We start from the raw sequence: 22,536 nt of genomic DNA on the forward strand, positions 1-22,536 counted from the left end.
TTTCCTTTACTTGGGTGTGCTGGATTTTCGGCACTGGAGAGTATGTTTCAGATGAATACATGCATTAACTACATACATGGACAGAAGATTATATCAAAGAGAAGATAGAACAGGATACAAGAACATATCCATTTAGCGCCGTGGCGCCTTCGGTGCTCAAAATAAAACCCGATAGATTGGTATCACTGACGCTGTAGTAGAAAGACATTGGTATAGACTTCAAACGGCTATAGCTGCCGGTAGTCAATAAGAGTGTTATTATTCTTGAAGTAATTCTGAGAGAAGGTGGAGGCACTATGACCGCCTAAAGAAGTGATGGTGCTTCTTTTCCTTCTTCTCCTTATGTGGCTTGGCGTTGCTTGGTGCAGGTGCTGCACCATTTTGAGAATTGGATCCTAGGGACATGGCGCCCATAGCCGCCGAAGGAGGCGCCGGAGGGTTGAGCTTCGGAGCGGGAGCCTTCTTGGGCACTGGCTGAGGCTGCGGTGGAGGATCTTTTTCAAACAAATGGGCCGGTGCCGTTGGCTTTGGCCGTTCAGCTGGGATGTCTAGGCGCCTTCTGTCGGCACTGAGGTCCCCTAGCTGTTTCAAGAACAAACCAGGACTCAGCATATGCGACGTCGCAAGGAAAACATCCTTGTTGAACGCTTGGGAGACCTCATAGCAAGAACGAGCTTCGCCATACGTTGCGCCGCCAGCCATGAACACGATGATGCGTTGTCGGGGCTGCTCTGTGGCTGAACGGGTCCGAGCCCAAGTCGGTTTGGCGCTTCGCAGGGAGGCTTGCGAGAGGGTGTCCTGAGGCCCTCCCATGCCCTCTACCTCGGTGTTTGGCCGAGTGGGAGGAAAAGCCGTCGGGTCCAAAGTTCCTCGGACCAACTCCTCGAGCATCAACTTCAAATTCAATTCGTATCTCGACAAACTAGTTTCGTCGGATTCTGCGGGCGATGGAGGTTTTCTCTGGAACAGCGGCTGGACAGGTGGTTTCTCGTCCTTCAACTGTTTCTCTACTCTAGAACCAAGTAAATCGAGGTTGGAAATAACGTTTCCATCCTGCGGTGGGAGTTGAGCGTGCGCCATAAGCTTCCTAATATCCCCACCAAGAATTCCCCCTCTATACATGATGTAGAGGAGTAGAAGCCGGAGTCTATCCTGATGGTCCACTGCATCATCATCAAGTAGCTGAACAAGCTGTGAAGCCAAGTTCTTTGCCTTCTTGTAGTTCTCGTCCAGCCCAGTGGACAGGCACTGTTCAACCGAACTTACTTCCAATAGCTTGTGCTCCTGAAAGTGTTTCATGCATTCTTGTGCCATGTTAAGATGGAGCGTATATGCGTCCCTACCCTGTTGGAATTCTGTGAGACCAGCTAACATGTCTTTGATTGTGTTCACGTTGGCTTTGTCATTTCTATAGAAAGGTTAGCAAAAAAAAAAAAAAAAAGTCCACGGCTAAGAGATCTTAGGACAGTGAGGACTCACTCTTCAGCAAACTGAGGATTGGCTGCTCTGAATTTGGCAAAGTCTTCACCCAATTTTCCAAGGACATCTTTCATGTGAAGATGTCTGTAGTCAACCCAGACGGTATCACTTTCGGAGATTTCCATCTCCTTAAGTTCTTCATTATGACTACCTTCGTTTATAATTGTTTTGTAAGTGACTTTGTCCCCATCTTTTATCGGTAGCAAGTCATGCACCATAGATTGGTACGTAAATTCGTGGATAAGTGGCGCAACAACGTCCATAGAGCGATCCACCACCATAAGAACGCCTCGCGGTCTCTGGGAAGGGGGCGGGAAGTCCTTTTGAAACTGGGCAAACTGATCTAGCTCATTTTGAATAAATCGGGCAAGGTGCGAGCACATAACACTAGCTTCGTGCGTTGGCGTTCTAGGCTTATAGTATCGGATCACGGGGTACTCTCCTAAGCTCACACAAAGAGATACAATCTAGATCCTTGGTCAGTGGTCGGCTCCTATGACACTACATCAAGGAACAGAAGTACCGTACTTTCTGTGCCAGTCCCTCCAAGTGCCCGCGAATCAAGTGGTTGCAGCCGGGGTGAAACAACACGGGGAAACTCCACGGATCTCGGAACGTGACAAGACGCGATTCCCTCGGAAAGTAGTCGGCGCTCATAACTCGGAAGCTAGCAATTTGTTCTTGGGCCATTTGTGATCGTTCGAGCCTAGTGCGCTGTTGGGGGTCGAGGTCTGTAGACGAGGTTAGGACTCAACTCGCGGGCGCAGAAAAGGAGATGTGACCGACATGACGTCCAAACCAACCAGGCCTTCTTGTATCGCTTTCGCTCAAAGTCGGCCATTAGGCAATCGACAATATGTGACTGGGGCGATAGGATATACAGCGCATCCATAGGGTTGGACTTCCGCTTTTCCTCGATCTGCTCGACATCTTGAAAGAATGGTCGTTAGCCGATGCGATTCATTATCGATCTAAATACCCGGCTCACTGGTAACATTGAGGTTGAGAATATCATCCTCGCTCACAGCATTATCGATTAATTTCCGACTGGTCTCATCCACAACCAGGACTTTCCACTGCACGTCACCACCATTAGTTCCGCGTCCACAAGGAGGAGGGGTATTAGCACACCTCATTCCCTGCCGTATACCGGATTGTATTGAGAATGACTATGTGGAATAGGTTAGTATGTACAAGGAACTAGTGGTTTAGCTGAATACATCAAATACAGAAGGACTCACTTTCGCGTTGAATATTGAGTATGGAGGAGTTCATCTTGGCTGGCCGGCAGCCCTCTAGCTGTAGGTTAGGTTTGGTGTCGCAGACTTGAAAACAATAAGACCGCAGCCTGAAAGCGACTGGTATAGGGAGAATAATGACCAAAGGCAGGCGACAATTTAGAGGGTCCAATCAGGGGGTGGAGGGGTTGGGAATGGGAGTGAGTTCTTTCTTTTTGAAACGTATCTGTTACTAGAGACCCTCTCCCAACTGTCCCCACCATTCAATCCATCATAGATTGCGGCGGATCGGCAGCATTCATGCGGTGTGGCGCCGGCACGCTTTCGGCCATCCCTTATCGGGATACTGCTCCCTGCTGCTTTTAACAACGATAGTAGGTGCCAAGTATGATCAAGGTCGCGACCATGACTAAGGCGGCAGTGGCTACATACCAAAACTGGAAGATAAGTCTTTTATTTGGTTGGATACGGTCAATTTGCCGATGTCATTGGTACTCCTGCAAAATGATACTTTAATTTTTCAACCCAACTTGTCGTCGGTCGTTAAATGCATTGCACGGGTTTGGTCGCAGGTTCCCCTGCTAGCTCCATGCACCACTATATGCAGCTTTTCCGCGTTACAAAATCTGCTACAGCTTAAGTCTTTCGGCCGCGAATAGTCCACGGCGCCTTTCGAACGCGCTCGCCGTTTGAAACCCGCCTTCTCGCTTAAGGAATGCAGTCATGGGCGAGCAGAGGCAGCCATTGCCTGTCATGCGCTATACAACCTCTTTTTCGTTCGGGGATACGAACATTTTCCACCACACCAGCACTTCAGAGGTCGAAACGGTTGCAAAAGTCAAAGAAGGCACAAGAGGCCGCACAGACTAAGCCTGACAATGTATTTGCCCCTTTGGCTCCTTGTTTGATGACTCGTCTAATAATAGCTTGTGTTCCTGAATAGTCTCCGGCCAGACCTTCCCTCCGTTCCGCTACAAAGAATTCAAGGCAGAATGTCACCGCACCGGACTTCTCAATCATCGTGGGGACTCTGCTGAAGGAGCTCAAGAAAGAATTAGCACAGAGCTCTGAGTCGGCGTTAGCTGGATGGCAGAGATTTGAACGATATGTGATGAACGCATGCAAATTAGAGGACCGAGCAACTAGTGGGGGGTTCGGCACTCTACGGCAAGTGAAGACCACATTACAAAAGACGTACATTCAATCTGGCGTTCGGGGCCTAAAGAATGAGTTGGAGTATCTCCTGTACGCTGAGGATGTCACTTCGAAATACTCAACCCCCAACTTAGAACAGCAGAAGAAAGTGGCGGATATGCGTTTTCCAGCAGAGTGGTATCCGCAAGCGCGATCTATACAGCGAACAATACATCTACACGTGGGGCCAACGAACTCGGGGAAAACGTATCAGGCATTAAAAAAGCTCGAGGCTAGTAAAAGTGGCTTCTATGCTGGGCCACTAAGACTACTTGCGCAGGAGGTATACCATCGGTTTCAGGCCAACGGAACTACCTGCAGTCTTGTCACTGGTGACGATGTCAAAATCCCTGAGGGCCAGGCACCGACTATTGTGAGCAATACAGTTGAGATGGTTAATCTAGGGCAACCGTATGATGTAGGGGTCATTGATGAAATCCAAATGATTGGGGACCCCAAACGCGGATGGGCCTGGACTCGTGCTGTACTTGGGGCCCGTGCTAAGGAACTTCATCTTTGTGGTGAGCCAAGGGTTGTACCGCTGATACGAGAGCTGGCAGCCCTTACGGGAGATAAGCTTGAAATTCACCGATATGAACGACTAAACCCTCTGAAGGTTATGGACCGAAGTCTAAGGGGCGACCTAAAGAACCTGCAAAAGGGAGATTGCCTGGTCGCCTTTTCTCGCGTCGGAATTCACGCGCTTAAAGCAGATATTGAAAAGGTCACTGGGAAACGGGCGGCAATTGTGTATGGAAGCTTACCAGCTGAAATTCGGACTCAGCAAGCCAGTCTTTTCAATGACCCAAATAACGAATACGACTATCTGGTCGCTAGTGATGCCATCGGTATGGGCCTAAATTTGTGAGTCTGCTGTCGCTATAATGTCGCACCATATATCCTAATCAACCTTTTTACAGGAGTTGCAAACGTATCATTTTCGAAACACTCGTGAAGAGAGTGCCAGGTGGTCTTGTGAGGCTCTCCGTACCTGAAATCAAACAGATCGCAGGACGCGCTGGTCGTTACCGGTCGGCTGCTCAACAACAGAAAAAAGGAAAGCCTGCCGAGAATGACGGCACAAATGTCGGTTATGTAACATCCCTAGAAGAGGTGGATCTTCCCTACATTCACCAGGCCATGGGGATCGAGCCCCCTCCAATCACTGCGGCCGGCGTGTTCCCTCCAGAGCCTATTTTCCAGAGATTTGCCGCATACTTCCCTCAGAGCATTCCGTTGGAATATATCATTAAACGTCTTATTGATGTTTCCCAAGTCCATCCTTTGTTCTTCATGTGTGACCCTCGGGGTCAATTGGATAACGCTGAGGTTATAGACACTGTGAGCGGCTTGCGATTTGAAGACCAAATGACCTTTATGGCTGCGCCCATGCATACCCGGGACATCTCCTCGCGCGATGTTGCCTGTGCATTTGCGCAATGTGTCGCCGAGCACACAGGTGGTCGCTTGCTGGACATACCGGACTTGAATTTGGAGATTCTAGAAGAACCTGTGTCTGGAAACAAGGAATATTTGCATGACTTGGAGATATTGCACAAGTCTGTGATATTGTACTCGTGGCTCAGTTTCCGATTCGGTGGAGTCTTCACTGACCGAACTCTTGCCGCCCACGTGAAGGAGCTAGTCGAAGAGAGGATGGTTAGGGCACTGACTGAGTTCTCTGCTAATAAGAAGCTGAGAAAGGACGCCTCGCTTCGCCGCCAGATCGCTTTGCAGAAACAGATTCAGGATCATAAACGATTACTTGCTGAAGCCGATCTTGACGCTCTCGAAGAAGAGGGCGAGGAAACGGTCCCTATTGATCTCTCAGCCGACAACGACTCTCTAGAAAGGGTCAGTCCGGAGGCACAGGCTGCGTAGGATCTCATGCCTTGCCGAGATATCTACTGCGGATCTCATTGTAACGAAGCATTCCAGCATCTTCTCCACTCTCTCCGTCATAGTCATCGCGATGGTAGCGAGAACGACACAAGCCAAACTTTGTTTTATCTGGTTGAAGTTTGACATTCAAATATCTTAGGGGGGGCGAATAATAGTTGAAGACTTCCCTTGTTTGGATGATAGAAAGTAGGGGTTAGTGTAGCATACAAATGTAAATTAAGTGTATATTATATCAGTATATAGATCTAGCTCTGGCCAATTCAGGGTGCCATTCAGTTTTTGCTACCTGACATGATCAGCTTTAAATCTAATTCAATTTGCAGACACAAGGCATCTCTTTCAGAGATTTCCTAATAATGGTGTATCTCATACAATTGTAGCAAATACTTGTATAGCTTCTTAAGTTGCCCAACTTCGCTTCATACAGTAACCTCCCCAAATATCCAAGTAGTTCGACTTGTATTCACTCTTACTTTGAGCCAATAAAGTGAGCCAGGCAAAACAGAGCCTTTAACAATTTTCTTGTGTTGCAAAAATAAAAATATATGAATGGATTCCATACTCTGTACTAGTGAATGGTGAATACATTTGAAGTTGGCTTATCTTATCAGTGGCGAGTGGTCCGCAATACGCCAGAACGATTTTCCGCGACAGTGAGCTTTCCCGATTCAAGCATTCAAAGATTGGCGAAACGCAACCTACTGACCAGAGAGGTGCGTAGCACACTCTTCTGCGGATTAACTCACATATTCAAGAATCCATTTGATTGGTTTTGATTGTTCGTTGACTTGCGGTCACTTTTGAAGCACCAGTCATGGATGACCTCCAGAGTCTGGAGCTCTTTTCGCTCGTTTCGCGAATTACGAGCGAACTCCAGAACCACTTGGGTATTAATGACAAGACATTAGCGGAGTTCGTGATTGACCAGCATCTGAAATGCGGTTCGTTTTCGAAATTCAAGGAGACCCTAGACGAGATGGGCGCAGAGTTCCCTCAGAGTTTGATGGAGAGTATTGACCGTCTAGTGCTCACCATGCACCCGAAATACAAGACGAAGAAGACGGACGATGCCGACAAAGCGAAAGGGGGTGATGATATGGACGTCCTCGATGCACTCGAAAAGAAGGCGCGCGTGTTCAAAGGTCTAGCTGTTCCGGACAAGGCACCACAGTGGGATGAGGACGACTACACGGATAGGAAAATTGCAGACGAAGGCGATGCCAAGGCCGATGCAATGGATGATACATTTGCGATGCTTGAAGGGCTAGCAGGAAAGGCTCAAGAGGAGAAGGGTCGCGCAACAGGGGAGGACCGGAGTAGCAGAAAACGAAGCAGAAGCCCTGGTTACGATGACTACGATCGTGGACGTCGGCGCAAGGATAAATATCGTTCCCGGTCGAGATCGTATAGCCCCCGTCGCCGTAAGAGAGATGACGACGTCGACGAATTCGGCCGTACGCGAAGCAAGTATTCCAGCCGGGATGAAACCCGCGATGGTCACAGCGAACGGCGGCGGCGGCATGATCGGAGTCAGGACGACCATTTTCGGAAACCACCCCCAGTTGAGTTGGATGATGCCCCGGTACTATACAAGGTCTACGATGGACGTGTCACTGGTGTGAAGGATTTCGGAGCCTTCGTGAATCTCTTGGGTGTCAAAGGCAAGGTGGATGGCCTGGTACACGTTTCTGCGATGCAAGAAGGGGCGCGAGTAAATCATCCTTCGGATTTGGTCTCCAGAGGTCAGCCAGTCAAAGTCAAGGTCATCAGTATACAAGGGTCTCGCATTGGGCTCTCGATGAAGGAAGTCGATCAAGTGACCGGGCTTGATCTTATTCCTCAACGCCGATTGGCGTCTGGCGCCAATATGGAACGCCTCGACGGGACTTCAGCGAATGAGCGATATGGCAACTTGAGCTCGGAAGTGCCTGTCATCGAGGATTCTGATGGAAAGCCTATGAAAAACCGGAAGCGCTTAACTTCACCAGAGAGGTGGGAAATTAGACAGCTGATCGCATCCGGTGTTGTGTCAGCGGCTGACTACCCCGATCTCGACGAGGAATACCATGCAACACTGACAGGCGAGGGCACCTTTGAGGAGGAGGAAGATATTGATATTGAAGTCCGAGATGAAGAGCCGCCCTTTTTGGCTGGTCAAACTAAGATGTCCCTGGAATTATCTCCTATTAGAGTTGTCAAGGCGCCCGATGGCTCTATGAACCGAGCAGCTATGGCGGGTACGAACCTGGCTAAAGAGCGAAGAGATCTTCGTCAACAAGAGGCTCAGGATAAGGCTGCGGAGCAAGCTGCAGAAGTTGATCTTAACGCACAATGGCAAGATCCTATGGCTGCGCCAGAAGACCGGAAATTTGCGGCTGATCTTCGAACGGCTCAGCAACCTAAACCCGATGACGCTGTGCCTGAGTGGAAAAGAGTTACAATGGGCAAGAATCAGTCCCTCGGCAAGCGAACATCGATGTCCATTAAGCAACAACGCGAAAGTCTGCCGGTTTACAAGTTCCGGAAGCAACTTCTTGATGCTGTTCGTGACAACCAATTGATGATTGTTGTTGGAGATACTGGGTCCGGAAAGACCACACAGCTGACACAATACTTAGCTGAGGCTGGCTATGGAAATAATGGCATTATCGGATGTACCCAACCGAGACGTGTGGCCGCAATGTCAGTCGCCAAACGTGTAGCTGAAGAAGTTGGGTGCAAGCTCGGTGCAGAGGTTGGATACACGATTCGTTTCGAAGACTGCACTAGCCCTGAGACACGAATCAAATACATGACTGATGGAATGCTTCAAAGAGAAGTCCTCTTAGACCCAGACTTGAAGAAGTACTCTGTCATCATGCTTGATGAGGCCCACGAGCGGACAATTGCTACAGACGTCCTTTTCGGATTGCTAAAAAAGACAATAAAGCGGAGGCCTGATCTTCGACTTATTGTTACATCGGCGACGTTGGATGCAGAGAAGTTCTCCGAATATTTCAACGGTTGCCCCATTTTCTCGATTCCTGGACGTACATTCCCAGTCGAGATTATGTATTCAAAGGAGCCCGAGTCTGACTACCTGGATGCGGCTTTAATCACTGTCATGCAGATTCACTTAACGGAGCCTTCTGGTGATATTCTTGTTTTCCTGACAGGACAAGAAGAAATCGATACTTCCTGCGAGATTTTGTACGAGCGAATGAAAGCGTTGGGTCCTTCGGTACCAGAGCTTGTCATCCTTCCTGTCTACTCTGCTCTTCCTAGTGAGATGCAGAGTAGGATTTTTGAACCTGCACCACCAGGAGGTAGGAAGGTTATTATTGCAACCAATATTGCCGAAACATCCATTACTATTGACAACATCTACTACGTCATTGACCCTGGCTTCGTGAAGCAAAATGCTTACGATCCGAAACTTGGTATGGACTCCTTGGTGGTCACTCCTATCTCGCAAGCGCAGGCCAAGCAACGAGCCGGTCGTGCTGGAAGAACAGGCCCAGGAAAATGTTTCCGTTTGTATACCGAAGCAGCCTACCAATCGGAAATGTTGCCAACCACAATTCCCGAGATCCAGCGTCAAAATCTCTCACATACTATTCTCATGCTTAAAGCTATGGGCATCAATGATTTGCTCCATTTCGACTTCATGGACCCTCCTCCGACAAACACCATGCTTACTGCGCTAGAGGAGCTTTATGCTTTGTCTGCACTCGATGATGAAGGCCTTTTGACTCGTTTGGGTAGGAAGATGGCAGACTTCCCCATGGAACCAGCACTTGCCAAGGTCCTCATTGCGTCAGTCGACATGGGATGTTCTGAGGAAATTCTTAGCATCGTTGCTATGCTCTCTATCCAGTCGGTCTTTTATAGACCTAAAGAAAAGCAGCAGCAGGCAGATCAAAAGAAAGCCAAGTTCCACGATCCACAAGGCGACCACTTGACCCTACTCAATGTGTACAACGGCTGGAAAAATTCAAAGTTCAACAATGCTTGGTGTTTCGAGAACTTCATCCAGGCGCGTCAGATCCGCCGTGCTCAAGATGTGCGCCAGCAGCTTCTTGGCATCATGGACCGGTACCATCACCGCATCGTCTCATGCGGACGGAACACTACCAAAGTACGTCAAGCACTATGCACCGGGTTCTTCAGAAATGCAGCGCGCAAGGACCCCCAGGAAGGATACAAAACACTTGTTGAGGGTACACCCGTCTATATGCACCCCAGTTCTGCGTTGTTTGGCAAGCCGGCGGAGCACGTCATTTATCACACATTGGTCCTCACAACGAAGGAATACATGCATTGCACTACAGCTATTGAGCCCAAATGGCTGGTTGAGGCAGCTCCAACTTTCTTCAAGGTAGCTCCTACTGACCGCTTGTCGAAGCGTAAGAAGGCTGAGCGTATCCAACCCTTACACAATCGCTTTGCGGGCGAGGATGATTGGCGTCTATCTGCACAGAGACGTCAAGGTAGAGGAGGTGGTGGAGGAACTTGGGGTTAAACCTTGTACAATTTCCAATCTCATCATGCCATGCCCCCGTTTTCTGGGTAACTACAATACGTGCCCTTTTACAGTAATACCCCCGATTGAAGTGTTTTTTCTTGTTGATCGCGCCCTTGGTGCGCTTTGTACTGAGAGCATATTAGGGAACCCAACATTTGTATTCAGAGAGTATAACGTACGATATAGACGTGTTCAAGAAATATTACCGTTCTAACAGTATCTTTTAGCAGTTCTATAGCAGGAAGTGAATGTAGTTTAGTATGTAAAGTATACGATTTTCCGAGATCACCAAGAACGCACGAAGGCCCCCCAAAGCGAAGTCCAACCGCTCAAGGAATCAAGTCATCGAAGAAGCCTCAAGGAGAGAACCATCTCCCAGCGTGAATGATGACGAAGAGGACGATGATAGTTCTGTTGCACAGGGTTGTGAGCCCGTGGAGTACAATGACAGCGATGATGGGTATAACTCGAATTAATAAAGTAAAATAAAATATAGGATATAAAAGAAACAAAATAGCAAACCCATCCGTTCATCTCCCATTGCCTGCACCATCCACATGATGTTGTTCCCATCCCCGCAGTCTAGACGAAAGTTCCATTTCGAACTGTTCAATCAGAAAAAGGTCCTATAGGTCGTGTTCAAAAGAAGGCTCCCCGGCGGCTCTCGAATTTGCAAGCACGCTCTGCCGGAAGTGCCAGCGCAGGAGATGGTCTGAAACGCAATTGGGGTCGTTGGCATTTCTATATACAAGAATCTCGTCTTGAATGAAGTCAATGGACCCAGTAGAATGGTTTCTCCAGTCTGTATTAGTGATCCATCGGCCGAAATTGTTTTCAATCCCAAGCGAGAATATATGGGCCGCTTTCTAGCCTTTCCATTTGCCTATCTAGATGAGCGCGACGGCTACGGACTCCAGAGGAAACACTTTCCATCTCTAAGCCGCACACCCTCCGTGAAGTTGATTTCGTGGCGACACGTATGTACTATTGTGCTCGCAAATTCTCCATTCTGGTTGGTTGTTGAGCTGTATGGTATTGTAATTCAATGAAGTTTGAACCTGACCTGACCTTGGTGTTGCAGGACTTGTGAACGTCCTCATCATTAGAAAAGATATTGATATCCCCGGTTTTTTTTTTTTTTTTTTTTTTTTTGGACCAGAATTAGCCAATAACTAGTTAGCTTAAGTTATACATACATACCCTTTACAAGATATTTTTCCGAGACGTCGATTTTCAGAGGCCTCTTTATCATCCTCACAGCGACTAGACGGCTGTTAGTTCATGCCTAAAACTATATATCTGGAGAAAGCTAAATAAACTGAGCCGAAGCACGGTTATTAATACCCGTAATAACTACTTATACCGGGCAATCTCACTGATTCCTTAGAGTGCCTCTAATCGCGGGGGATAGACCTAGCATAACAGAATCCCTCTGAGTTGGGGCAGCGAGAATATTTTATAAGGTGACTATCTAACCACCGACACGCACTTGGCGGGGAGAAAGAAGGACTTACAGAGGCCACAGCACCCCAGAAGCACAAATAAGCAGGAGAGGAGCCGAGAAAGAAGAGAGCGCGGGGCCATTACTAGATACTAGACACATATATCGATTTTGCTTTGCCGAAAGTGCTTCTTCATACCAGTAATTCTGTTTCGCTATATTAGCTTGCTTGACTAATCGCCTCCACTTCCAGGTAGTAAATAATTAGCCAAGTACTTGTAAAGATCCTAATCTATTTGACTTACTCCGACTCATAGGAAGAGGAGTATATAGACGCAGGACATGGAGTTCCAGGTCCAGACTGCATTACAGCCTTGTCATGATCTCCATTCTTTTGTTAAAGATCGATAAAAGTCTAGTAAGCAAGTTAATATTCACATTCTACTAGCCAAGAGCGAGTTATGTAGTAAAACTTACTAACTGCCCAGTCCTTTTCAGCCTGATTTGTGCCACCCCGTGTGGCCTTGTCCAGAAAGATTTCCTTGTGCGTCTTCAGGTGCTTGCGTAACTCGTTTGTGTTTGGCCATTGTTCCTCTATTCTAGATTAGGAGATGACTAGCTGCAGATTCAAGATCTGGAAAATCTTACATTACTTTTGGTGCAATTCGGGATCCTGCAGAATACTTCGCCCCAGTAGATTTAACACTTTGTTATGGGATACGCCGTACAAACGGCTTATCACTTAGGTTAATGGATCCTATCCACGTTAGCCGGGGGCATTTCTTCTTTCCTTCAATGATCATAAAACTTACAACCATCAGAAGCATATACATCGTAGTCTCCGGGGACTAGGATTTGGCTAGTCGGTGTGATAATCTCCCTAGTTCTTGATTTGATGGTAAATGGGCTGGTTGGGGACGGTACAATGACCAAGACGATATTGAACATGTCGACAAGATTGCCTTGAGTAATTGAGCCATTTTGATCTGCCTAACCTGTCTGGGTGATTGAATTGCTTGAATTGACTGACCTACCTAGATAGATTGAATGGTTCGCGTTAATTGACTGACTTATTTAGATGAATTGAATCGTTTAATGTGCTTTACCTGTCTAGGTAGGTTGAATCGCTTTGAATTGACTGACCTACGTAGATTACTTGATAATAGGAAATTTTTAATTAATTAGTTATAATTAACTAGCTAGTTATAGTATGAAGTATTACTAAGTGTAAAATCAAGCCACCAAGCGAAGTAAGTGATCATGGCTTGTAAATTTGGTGTAAAACAGGCATTATAACGGAAACTTGACGAGGACTGCAATAGTACTGGAGTCTGGAGTCTGCGCAGGCTGCATGGAAAAGTTTCTTCGCTCCTTCCGGACTGGGGTCGCCAGCAGCCAATCAGGTCCCGCAAAATTTTGACGGGAAGCTTTACATAACTTCAATTTCATCTCTGCGTTTCAAGTCTCCAAATTCAATCAGGAGATCATCCACACGCAAAAATGTCTCCTCATGATGATCAGCTTCACAGGAATAAGAGGAGAAAGGTGGATTCTGCGCAGGAAAATGATGCTCCTACGGATATAACGTCTCACGGGCAACTACGCAACCTTTTAACCTTCCAACAGAATGTCAATGAGGTCAAACAAGGTCAGTACACTATTACTCTTTTTGTATGTTCTGTGTAGAACCATACTCACAGAGTAACACCAGGCATTAAGAAATTCAAAGAATTTCTTCTCGCAACTGGGCAGACTGAGAACGAGGGCGAGAAAGCCAAGAAATTCCGTATCCTCAAAGCCTATTGCGATTCGCAAATCTCGCATGAAGAAGAGCCTTCTTGCTTTCCAGATCTAATCCAAACTTGGAATTTTGCAGATAGTAACAATAATGAGTCGTTGCTGACTGTGGTTCCGTCGGTGTTGGCTCTTTTTATCAAGACTGTATCTACTAACTTGGATTTCCGGGAGTTTGGATTAGCTCTATGCAAGTTTCTGTTGAAAAAGGAACAACTAAGGTTTTTCAACCGCGGCTTGACGGCAACGAAATCTAAGGAGCATCTAATATCGCCCTGTCTTCGTCTCCTTACTGAAATTGTCAGCTTCGATGGAGGTGCTGTTGCACGTCATGTCTACGCCGTGCGGTATATTACTTTTAAACGCATAGAAGTATTTCTAACTCCGAACAAGTCTCAATTAGAGGAGGCTTCAGATGACAGCCAAAAGTCGACTCTCCGACGGAATGCTCAACGATATGTTCTGGCAAACTTGAGATTCCAGCATGCTAGTGCGAAGAGCGACATTATTGAACAGTACAAGGTCATCAGAGCATTCTTGGAGTATGTAAGAAAAGATCCCCGAGATACTGTTTTGGATATCATCAGAGCCATCGAGAGGGATATTGTGCAAGATACTTCCCTTTCCAGGAATGCGAAGACGAAGTTTTTCAACCGAGGGAACTTGGAGAAACTTGTGACGCTCTACGGCTACGACAGAGAGTCTGAGGAGCCGAATCCCACTGGCGTATCTATCGCCAGTGAGATCCATAAGATTCTGATGAATGTCTGCACTAACTCTAGTCATGGCGTCTTACTGTCGGAGACGAGCTGGTACCCTAACGGGAGTGACCCGGAGTCCTTGCCAGGGGAGGAAGACACATCGATCGACTTGGGGCTTGATTCTGCAGTATATGTCGACAAATACCGAGAGTCCGTGCCTGTTCGTAACGGGATACTATCTTACCTCGCTCAGACTCTTCGTCCAGACGCAGACAGCCTGCAGATCGAGCTTCTGGTAGCCATCTTTAAAGAAGCGCCGGAGCTTGTTGCCGATTTTTTCACAAAGAAAACCATGTTTGTTTCAGACCCGAGACCTACATCATCATGGATGGCAGAGTCCGCGCTTCTTTTTTCCACGGTCAGCTTGCCTGTTCCAACGAACTTTGGTTGGAAGGATAAACTGCCTTCTATGCCGCCTCCCGTATCGGTAGTGATCGAGAACATCCTGCCTCGTCCGCTTAGCCAGAAGACCCTAACCCGCTGCCTGAATTTAAATGCGGAGATAATTACTTTGTTTGCGGTTCGGATTTTGACAATCTCTTTCAACAAGCTGCGAAAGGTTCTTCGTATTTTTAATTCAGATCATGGTGTCAGCCAGTCATTTTGGACTCAGGCCAAAGGCAAATTAATCGCGGAATTCTGTCGTCGATGTCCCTCAATGAAAGATGTTGTATCGCTGTACAAGAAAACTGCCAAGGAGGATCTGCAGCAGCAAGAAGCTGTGGCCGAGCTGCTCGCCTGTTTCTATGAAATTGTGCCTGATGTGGCATTTGAAGAAACTTTCGATGTTTCTCTTGTTTTGGTTGATATCTTGAAACGTTTGGACGAGTCAAGTCCTAGTGAGGAAGACTCAGAATCATTGCTTGCTCAATTGGGTAGCATCCTTAAGATCGCACAGCAATCCGCATCGATGCGCTGGTGGCAACAACCTGGTAAGTACGTCGTAATATTGTTGCCCTGAACGTCTTGCTAATATGGTTATAGGGTCTATGCAATTCTCTGCATTCACCTCGATTCTCAAGGTTGTGGTGGGGGCATCATCTCGTGATTCTCTCAAAGATATTGAGGTCCTGCTGAAGACTGTGCTTACGGAGAACTCTGTCTTGCAAGACTCAGGCTCCTATCTGTCACTCGTATCTAGCTTTGAGACTTCCGACTCTGGAAGTCTGCACCATCAATTATCCTTTTTCGATAACTGTGTTTGTCGGGTAGCAAAAAAACCCGTTCACTACCAAGACTTGCTTGGGTCGCTGTGTGAGGCAGTATCAAAACCGGTCAGCCCTATCGTAGCTGCAATTACTGAACAATGGCCGTTTGTTGTTAAGTCTGGAGGTGATGCAGAAAGCGCCGTTGGTGCATGGATTGCTAAAATTCTTGGGAAGTTGAAAGGCTCTGGGGAAGACTCAAAAGCGTTAAAGGCTGCCCGGGATACTTTGGTAGCAGCCACTGAGAATAAGCGCACCAAGTCGACTCTGAAAAAGGCATTAAAAGATACCGAAGAGGGGCCAAGTCAGGATAGCAACAGACGAGAGTCTAGCACAACACAACCGACAACCTCACGTTCAAACAACGAGAAGTCAACCGTGGACTTGGAGGAGATATTCGGTACATTACCCACGGAAGGCACAACTCACAATGCATTGCATAGATGGGAGAAGGAGGACATCGAGATCTCCGTTGAGCAAGGCCGGGTGGCAGATTTGATGCTCTGCCTGTGCTCAGAACACGAAGAAGTCAGAAGACAGGCATTCGCTAACATAACTCGATTTATGTCCAAGATCCGAGTAAGTTGATACTTTTCCTATGATGGCTAAATGGAGAGATTACATGACTCACAATACCAGGAATCCAAATATGTCGAGTGGAGGTCGGTGTTCCTTCTCACCGGTGAACTCCTAGAGACGGTGAAGCAGATTGGTCTAGAGTCGCCCGTGCCATGGATTGTGGGAGAGTGTGCCTCCAACTGTCTCGCAGTTCTCGTCAATCCAATGCACAAGCTCTATGGAAAAGTCAACAAGTTCCTTCAGAAGTCACCTTCCTGGGAACCAGAGAAGATTCCATCGTATTGGATTGACAAGATTCTGTTGCACGAACCCGAATTGGATGATGGTTACTTCGAGGAGACCAACTGGCTACTGGATCTACTCATTAAAGGCCTTCGCACAGAGACTGTAAGCTACCATGTCGTATACCATGCGAAACATCATTAACGAGCTTACAGGATATGGGGATCTACCGCCGCGCGAATGTGTTTGAACGAGCACTTTCGTTCTATGAATCACCCGGACCCAGCCTTCCATCCAAGCGAAAGATTTTACACCTACTGTATCGCTCAACACAGGTCCAAGGTAGCACAACTTTGATTACTCGGGCTGGTATTGTCAGCTGGATCCAGAGCCAAATTCCAGCATTGGGTGGTAAGGAGGTGCCAACTTTTACGGCCATGGCGTTCTCTTTGTATGAATCCTCGGAACAGGATCGGGTTATGAAATGGAGTGGAGGATCTGTGGCACAGGTTGTTGAAAACATTGCTGTGTAGATGCTTAATAATTTAGGAGAGGATGTAAATCCTTTTCTTCTATAGATATAATGCTAAATATTTTTTCAACGTTTTTCCCTTTTTCTTTCTGAATCGCTTCTCTACCAGTTACCATCGTATCAATACTTATAGTGTTTGTTAATTTTGCACTATGGTGATTATCTAGTACTAAAGCTTTGTCAAAATAATGAACGTCATGTTACCAAAATATATAAAAGTGAATGAGTCCTCCTCACCAAAGGAGCGCTAGGAATACCTGTGAATAGTAGCGAATGATATCTCCTACCGTCACATACTGATAGACCTTAGAATAAATATTGTGACTTTTGTGTATAAAAGAATGAGTGCATAGAATAATTAGAATGCTTGTGTTTGACTTGATGATGCTGGTTGTTGGTGTTGTTGTTTGTCGAGGTACAAAGCGACTTTCCCCATTCGGAAGGTCGAGTGCAAGAGCCTGAGGCCGACGGCCGAAACAAACGTTTTGCGGCCACAAGTTCAGATCGGGCGCTCTCCGTTGAAACCATTCACCACAACAACCCCCCATCATTTACCTACGACCTACTAACCATCGGCTGTGTCGCCTTTTATTTCCCACCTTCCACTCGGCTTCTGCAACGATAGTTAACTACATTCTTAACTGCCAGATAAAATCTTTTGATCTGACAACGGAATCTCCTGTGCCCCTCATCGAGTCCCCGAGTTGACTGACCGATTGAAACTCCGCCAATCTTGCCACTAGCAAGTGGCTTTGCTTCACTGCACCTCTCTACACCGCACCCTCCATTACACAAGGACCGTTACCCCAGACTACACACACACGTACACACATACACACGCTCTCCCCCCTCTGATCCGACGTTCCCTGCGACTGCTCCAGCTCCCGCCTCTGATCCTTGCGAACCAATGAGAACGTTCTAACGGTCTGCCGATAACATCACACACTTCAGCCATCCTCATGGCGCGACGTTACCAGATTGATGAGCTGCTATGGCTACGCTCGTCGCCCCTGGTCGTTAAGCCTGCAAACTTACCTCCGGTAGAAGAATGGATGGGGTAGGGGATTCTTGTGGTTGCCCTTATGATTCGGAGGCTGACTTGGCCGATGTTGAACTAGCCCGATACCCGACCCAACGACACAGAGAAAAACCACCGGCCCTCGCGACCCCAATAATCCAAATGAGACGACACCTCGACGGCCGAGCATCTTTGAGACTCGTCATGTCTCCCGCAATTCGAATTCAGGTAAATATAGGAGCATTGTCTTATGGCTGTCCTCTATTGGTGCCGAGACGGACTGTTCTAAAGAGTTCATCGCTAACTGAGGACATTGTTAATTCCTTGTAGAGGATATTATTCTTGGGCCACCAAAAACTGCGTTCGCGTCCGCATCTCGCATACCGGGCAAGGGCTCGATAGATGCTACTGAACGGCCATCCAGGCAACCTGATTCGGACGACATCAAGAATGACCGCTTAAATTTCCGCGGCAAGTTCTTCAAGGATAGGGAAGCTGGTGATAGTAATTTTGACCGACGTGACGGAAAGTCGGACCCTTTCACTCCTCGTCGTGGGGACAGAGATGACTGGAACGCCGGTCGTCCCCGTCGCACCTTCGGCCAGGATGAACAAGACAGAAAACCAAGACGTAACGGGGACTTTGACCGGTGGGAATCCCGTGATTTCAATCGTGAACGCGACCAGCAGACTCCGAACCATGAACGGGGAGGGAAAGATAAGGATAGTCGATTCTTTCCTCGGAGGGACGGCCAGCCGGGGCGTGCCCGACATGAAGGAAGCTGGTTCCGCGATGACGGCAATCAGGACGGCCCCGATGCCGAGGAAGAAAAGACCCCGATACGGAGCCGAGATTGGCGTCGAGACCGGCACGGTGCTGACCGGGATTGGACTCGAGGAGCCAAATTTGAACAGGATCCTGAGTGGTTGGATTCTAATGATAAGGAAGAGCCCCGAAGGGTGCACACTCAGGAAGATTTCGAACGTTGGAAAGAAAGGATGAAAGCGGGATCTTCTCAGGCTCCTGTAGAGGAGAAGAAAGAGACACCCATGGAATCGACTCCGGCCCCTGCTCAGAAGCCGGAGCCTAGACCAACAGACGGCGAAATTTTCAGCAGCAGCGGCACACCGTTCCAATCAGATACAGCAATGGAACGCTTTTTCGGACTTCTGGGTGACTCCAAATCTCCTCAGGAAATCGCTACCTCGTCACCTTTAGAGGCCCCCTTAGTCAGTCAGGCTACCCCCAAGAAGGAAAATATTCCGGGGAAGCCTTTCAAATCTTCTCGTTTTGCTGGGTTGTTTAGCCCACCCCCCGGCAGTCCGGCAAAAGAGACCGATTCGCAGCTGGGGAATAAGTCTCCTACTGTCCAGCCGTCTACTACTGATGCTGACCAGGAAGGGTTTCAGCGTATTCTACAGATGCTGGGAGGGAGCAAGTCGCGCAATGCTACTCCTCACAACGACGCCGTGCAAGCCAATAGGCCTCCATCTCTTCCCCAAGCAGAATCTGTCCAAAGCGCTATCTCATCCCCCTCCCGCGAGCAAGTCAAGCGGCCAGAACCCATGCTCATGCAGGAGAGTTCTATGCGGAGTGCTGGTCCTGCTATGGATCCCCAAGCCCGAGAACGGGAACATTTACTTCGCCTAATGCAGCAAGTCCGTGTCACTCCCGTTACAAATCAGGCTCAAGGTAGCCATGGTCAACCACAAAGTGCCGGCGCCGCTCCTGGTATGATGAACATGCCAGATATGCTCCCACCTCCTCCAGGGCTTGCTTCTGCACCAAAGGCTCCTAACTTCATTGATGATCCGGCGATTGCTAATATGCAGAGAGCGGAGCCTGATCAGCTTCGGCGACGACCCGCGAATGGGCCTCCGATGGGTTACTTTGAGGATATGCCGTTCCCTCAAGGCGGCCAAGTTCCGATCACCCCCGGTGGAAGTCGGGCTCCTCAAGGTCAAGGTATACCTGGCATGGGCGTGCAGAGGCCGCCAGGCTTCGACCACTTGCCGCCTCCCGGATGGGCTGGCCACCAGCTTCCTCCACAGCAGGGCGGTGGCCCCGGTCCTCTCGCGCCTCCACCGGGTATTCCTACACCAACACGGGGCGTCAACCCTAATTTTATGTCTAATATGATGCCAATGCATGGTAATGTTCCACCGCTCGGTGAGCGCCAACCCTTCCCACGTGGTGCGGGTGGCAATGGATCAGCGGGATTCCCGCCTCCCCCGGGTATGATGCCTCCTCCGGGTTACATGAACGGCCCTCCCCCGTCTGGCTTCCCGCCCATGCCACCCAATGCCGAAGCTCTGATGGGTCTTGGCCATGGTGGTCAGGGTCCATTCGACGGTAACCCCGGTCCACAGGGGCCTCCGCACTCCTCTCGGCACTTATTGGATATGTTTGGACAAGTCGGCGCTGGAGATGCTCGGGGCGGTATGGTAGGTCCGGGCCAGTTCAGATAAGCAGACATATGGATTTAGCCGCGCTCCTTGATGCGAAATACGCGTGGCATATGGCGGGATTATTGCTGGGCTCATCAGGCCACTTTTTTGCCAAATTTGATATGTATTCCAAGTCTATGTGTTGCTTTCCCTGGTGCCCACCGTCTGTGCGTAGCAAGGACTGGCTTTTATCTGTTTAAATCTCCTGCCATTTGCCCTGAGAGTGTCGAAAGAGTGTGAATGGGGTTGCTGCCGAAGCTCCATTCCTAGGCTGATCGAAATGAAAGTAATAGGCGGATTGAACAATCTCTAGTGAAGTATGTGATCTAACAGGATAGATCGTACAAACCCTACTTGCTTAGCAGATGACTGGATACTTGCAATCATTCTATTACTTGAAAAGAGGTTTCCATCTGTAAAATTATTGCTCACTGTATGCTCATATCTTTGACCCTGTTGGACCAATGTCCAGGTGATTGGCTGTGAATGTCATATCCTAAGCAGTTCTGGCCAGTGAAGGGCACCATCGAAAATTTTCCAGCTAGTGTTTTATCCTGTTCAGTGAATGGCAGGGCAGGGCACTTCGCGATGCACTTTTGCACATACATCTTTTGCACACGATGCAATTCCCTTCCACCTACAGCACAGTCCACATACATCACTTCAATATTCCGCGATCAATATTTCACAATACAAAGTAACTCTAGGTTACCATGGCGCCCAACCCAAAGGCAAGTAGATTTCTTTATTCGACCGCGTCTGCTGATCTTCAAACCCCCTTACTCCATCCTCCCGTCTGGACACTTTTTACTCCATACCTACAGCTTTCACCACAGCCATACATCCACCCTAGCGAACAAGGCAAGTCTTTCATCTATTCACCTGATCTAAACTACTAGAGTGCCTAATTTCTAACAAATCAAAAGCCAGAAACTCTACAATAAGCTAGAGACGCAGAGGCGTCAATACCTCAACCTGTAATCGACATCCACACTTTCTGCGTAGTGATGGAGAAAAGGAGCCCATCCAGGGCTCAAATGGGTCAATAGAAAAAGCGAAACGGCTAACAGGTATATTCTACCCAGCTTGGCGATATGATGGACGAGGTCGACTTCGAGCTTTGCTTGGACATCGACCAATATGTGAGTAATTCCTCTTCCTCGCTTTCATACTCGATACAGATCATACGCAATCCCGGAGCCAGAGAAACCTCTATCTTTGTCAATCGAAAATAACCAGGGGGTAAAATCAGGTAGCCACCTCTCGTCGCGAGCCAAAGCGACTATCTACTCAGTCCGCCACAGACTCAGTCAAGCACGACAACGTCCGAACTGTGACAATCCCCAATCCCAAAGTCCGCAAGCACGGGGAACTAGAGTCTACCACTGACATCGACGACAACATCACCCAAGAGCCGCTTCACTACGCATGGCAATGCAAGAGACTCAAGGTTGCAAACCAGGAAAAGTCAGACCTCGAGGATGACCATGATCTCGACATCGCGATCAAACGCATCACCACTCATCACGATCATGAAATACTCTTAGACGCCGACGAAACAGACCTAGAAACTCACAGCTCAACCAATACCTCGACCGCAGCTATCAACGAAGAAAAAATGGGCCTGGACACCGACATGGACGGTGAAGTCCACGCCAACTCAAGCAGCTACAGCATAGCCACCAGCCCGTCTCACTCCTACATCGCTCGTCCCTCGCATCTATTCCATATCTACGAGGACCCGGATGACTCGCATCTGGAGAACCACCCCGGTCTCATGTCTGGCTTTACTACCTACTCCTCTGCCGATGAAGAAAAGGAGAACATCCTCGACGACGATGACTACGAGCAGCAGGAGCAGACCCAGCGAATGGGGGTAAATTCGCAGATGTGGACTCGTCACTCTACTAATCGGTTCTCGCATGTGGTCAGTTCCGGATATCAGGGGGTTGATGGGGTGGCGGATACGGACGAGGCGGATACTGATGTTGAAGAGTTTTTGACTGAGGGTGGAGAGGGTATTAGGGAGGTTGAGATGGAGGATGTCAGGGTGTCGTTTCATTCATTGGGTGCTGGGGAGGCTTCGTTGCTTCCTCTTGCTTTTCCTTTGCCTTTGAGGATCCCTTCCCCAGCGTTGGTCCAGGGTAATAGGATTGCGGGTCGGCGCCGCTGCTTGGGACCTAGGCCTGTTGTGCACTTTGAGTGATTGTTGATGTGTGA

The 22,536-nt window shown here is 48.3% G+C and overlaps 5 protein-coding genes across 5 annotated transcripts; 4 read left to right on the top strand and 1 right to left on the bottom strand.

The window, feature by feature from the left end:
* Positions 1 to 117: 117 nt before the first annotated feature.
* On the bottom strand, positions 118 to 2,922 carry BDV27DRAFT_26587 (Sec1 family protein). The gene is made up of 7 exons (XM_032076165.1): positions 2,721 to 2,922; positions 2,611 to 2,648; positions 2,468 to 2,555; positions 2,266 to 2,409; positions 2,008 to 2,210; positions 1,480 to 1,946; positions 118 to 1,408 (listed from the first exon to the last, which is right to left on the bottom strand). The coding sequence occupies exons 1-7, from the start codon at positions 2,752 to 2,754 to the stop codon at positions 295 to 297; spliced, it is 2,088 nt and encodes a 695-aa protein (XP_031924730.1). The 5' UTR covers positions 2,755 to 2,922; the 3' UTR covers positions 118 to 294.
* A 906-nt stretch (positions 2,923 to 3,828) lies between these two features.
* Positions 3,829 to 5,792, top strand: BDV27DRAFT_147657 (ATP-dependent RNA helicase SUV3; the record flags this gene model as incomplete). Its single annotated transcript, XM_032070786.1, has 2 exons — positions 3,829 to 4,775; positions 4,832 to 5,792. The coding sequence occupies 2 exons, from the start codon at positions 3,829 to 3,831 to the stop codon at positions 5,790 to 5,792; spliced, it is 1,908 nt and encodes a 635-aa protein (XP_031924731.1).
* Positions 5,793 to 6,526: 734 nt separating this feature from the next.
* On the top strand, positions 6,527 to 10,528 carry BDV27DRAFT_132744 (putative RNA helicase-like splicing factor (HRH1)). Its single transcript, XM_032067946.1, has one exon. It carries the CDS (start codon positions 6,628 to 6,630, stop codon positions 10,312 to 10,314), a length of 3,687 nt encoding a protein of 1,228 aa, XP_031924732.1. The 5' UTR covers positions 6,527 to 6,627; the 3' UTR covers positions 10,315 to 10,528.
* Positions 10,529 to 13,258: 2,730 nt separating this feature from the next.
* On the top strand, positions 13,259 to 16,852 carry BDV27DRAFT_160518 (NPA1/URB1 family protein; the record flags this gene model as incomplete). Its single annotated transcript, XM_032073050.1, has 5 exons — positions 13,259 to 13,406; positions 13,470 to 15,245; positions 15,298 to 16,097; positions 16,158 to 16,484; positions 16,535 to 16,852. The coding sequence occupies 5 exons, from the start codon at positions 13,259 to 13,261 to the stop codon at positions 16,850 to 16,852; spliced, it is 3,369 nt and encodes a 1,122-aa protein (XP_031924733.1).
* Positions 16,853 to 17,810: 958 nt separating this feature from the next.
* Positions 17,811 to 22,522, top strand: BDV27DRAFT_147661 (uncharacterized protein; the record flags this gene model as incomplete). Its single annotated transcript, XM_032070787.1, has 5 exons — positions 17,811 to 17,908; positions 17,970 to 18,097; positions 18,200 to 20,313; positions 21,387 to 21,458; positions 21,731 to 22,522. The coding sequence occupies 5 exons, from the start codon at positions 17,811 to 17,813 to the stop codon at positions 22,520 to 22,522; spliced, it is 3,204 nt and encodes a 1,067-aa protein (XP_031924734.1).
* Between the last annotated feature and the right edge of the window lie 14 nt (positions 22,523 to 22,536).

Source organism: Aspergillus caelatus (genome assembly GCF_009193585.1).
Source record: "Aspergillus caelatus strain CBS 763.97 unplaced genomic scaffold BDV27scaffold_166, whole genome shotgun sequence".
NCBI lineage: Eukaryota > Fungi > Ascomycota > Eurotiomycetes > Eurotiales > Aspergillaceae > Aspergillus > Aspergillus caelatus.

Bases quoted from the DNA above. Each gene is read 5' to 3' on its own strand.
- BDV27DRAFT_26587 (XM_032076165.1), bottom strand. From the start codon at position 2,754: ATGAACTCCTCCATACTCAATATTCAACGCGAAA. The intron at 2,556-2,610 runs GTGTGCTAATAC...GGTGACGTGCAG, and splicing joins GGTATACGGCAGGGAATGAG to TGGAAAGTCCTGGTTGTGGA. The intron at 2,410-2,467 runs GTGAGCCGGGTA...CATTCTTTCAAG, and splicing joins TCTCAACCTCAATGTTACCA to ATGTCGAGCAGATCGAGGAA.
- BDV27DRAFT_132744 (XM_032067946.1), top strand. From the start codon at position 6,628: ATGGATGACCTCCAGAGTCTGGAGCTCTTTTCGCTCGTTTCGCGAATT.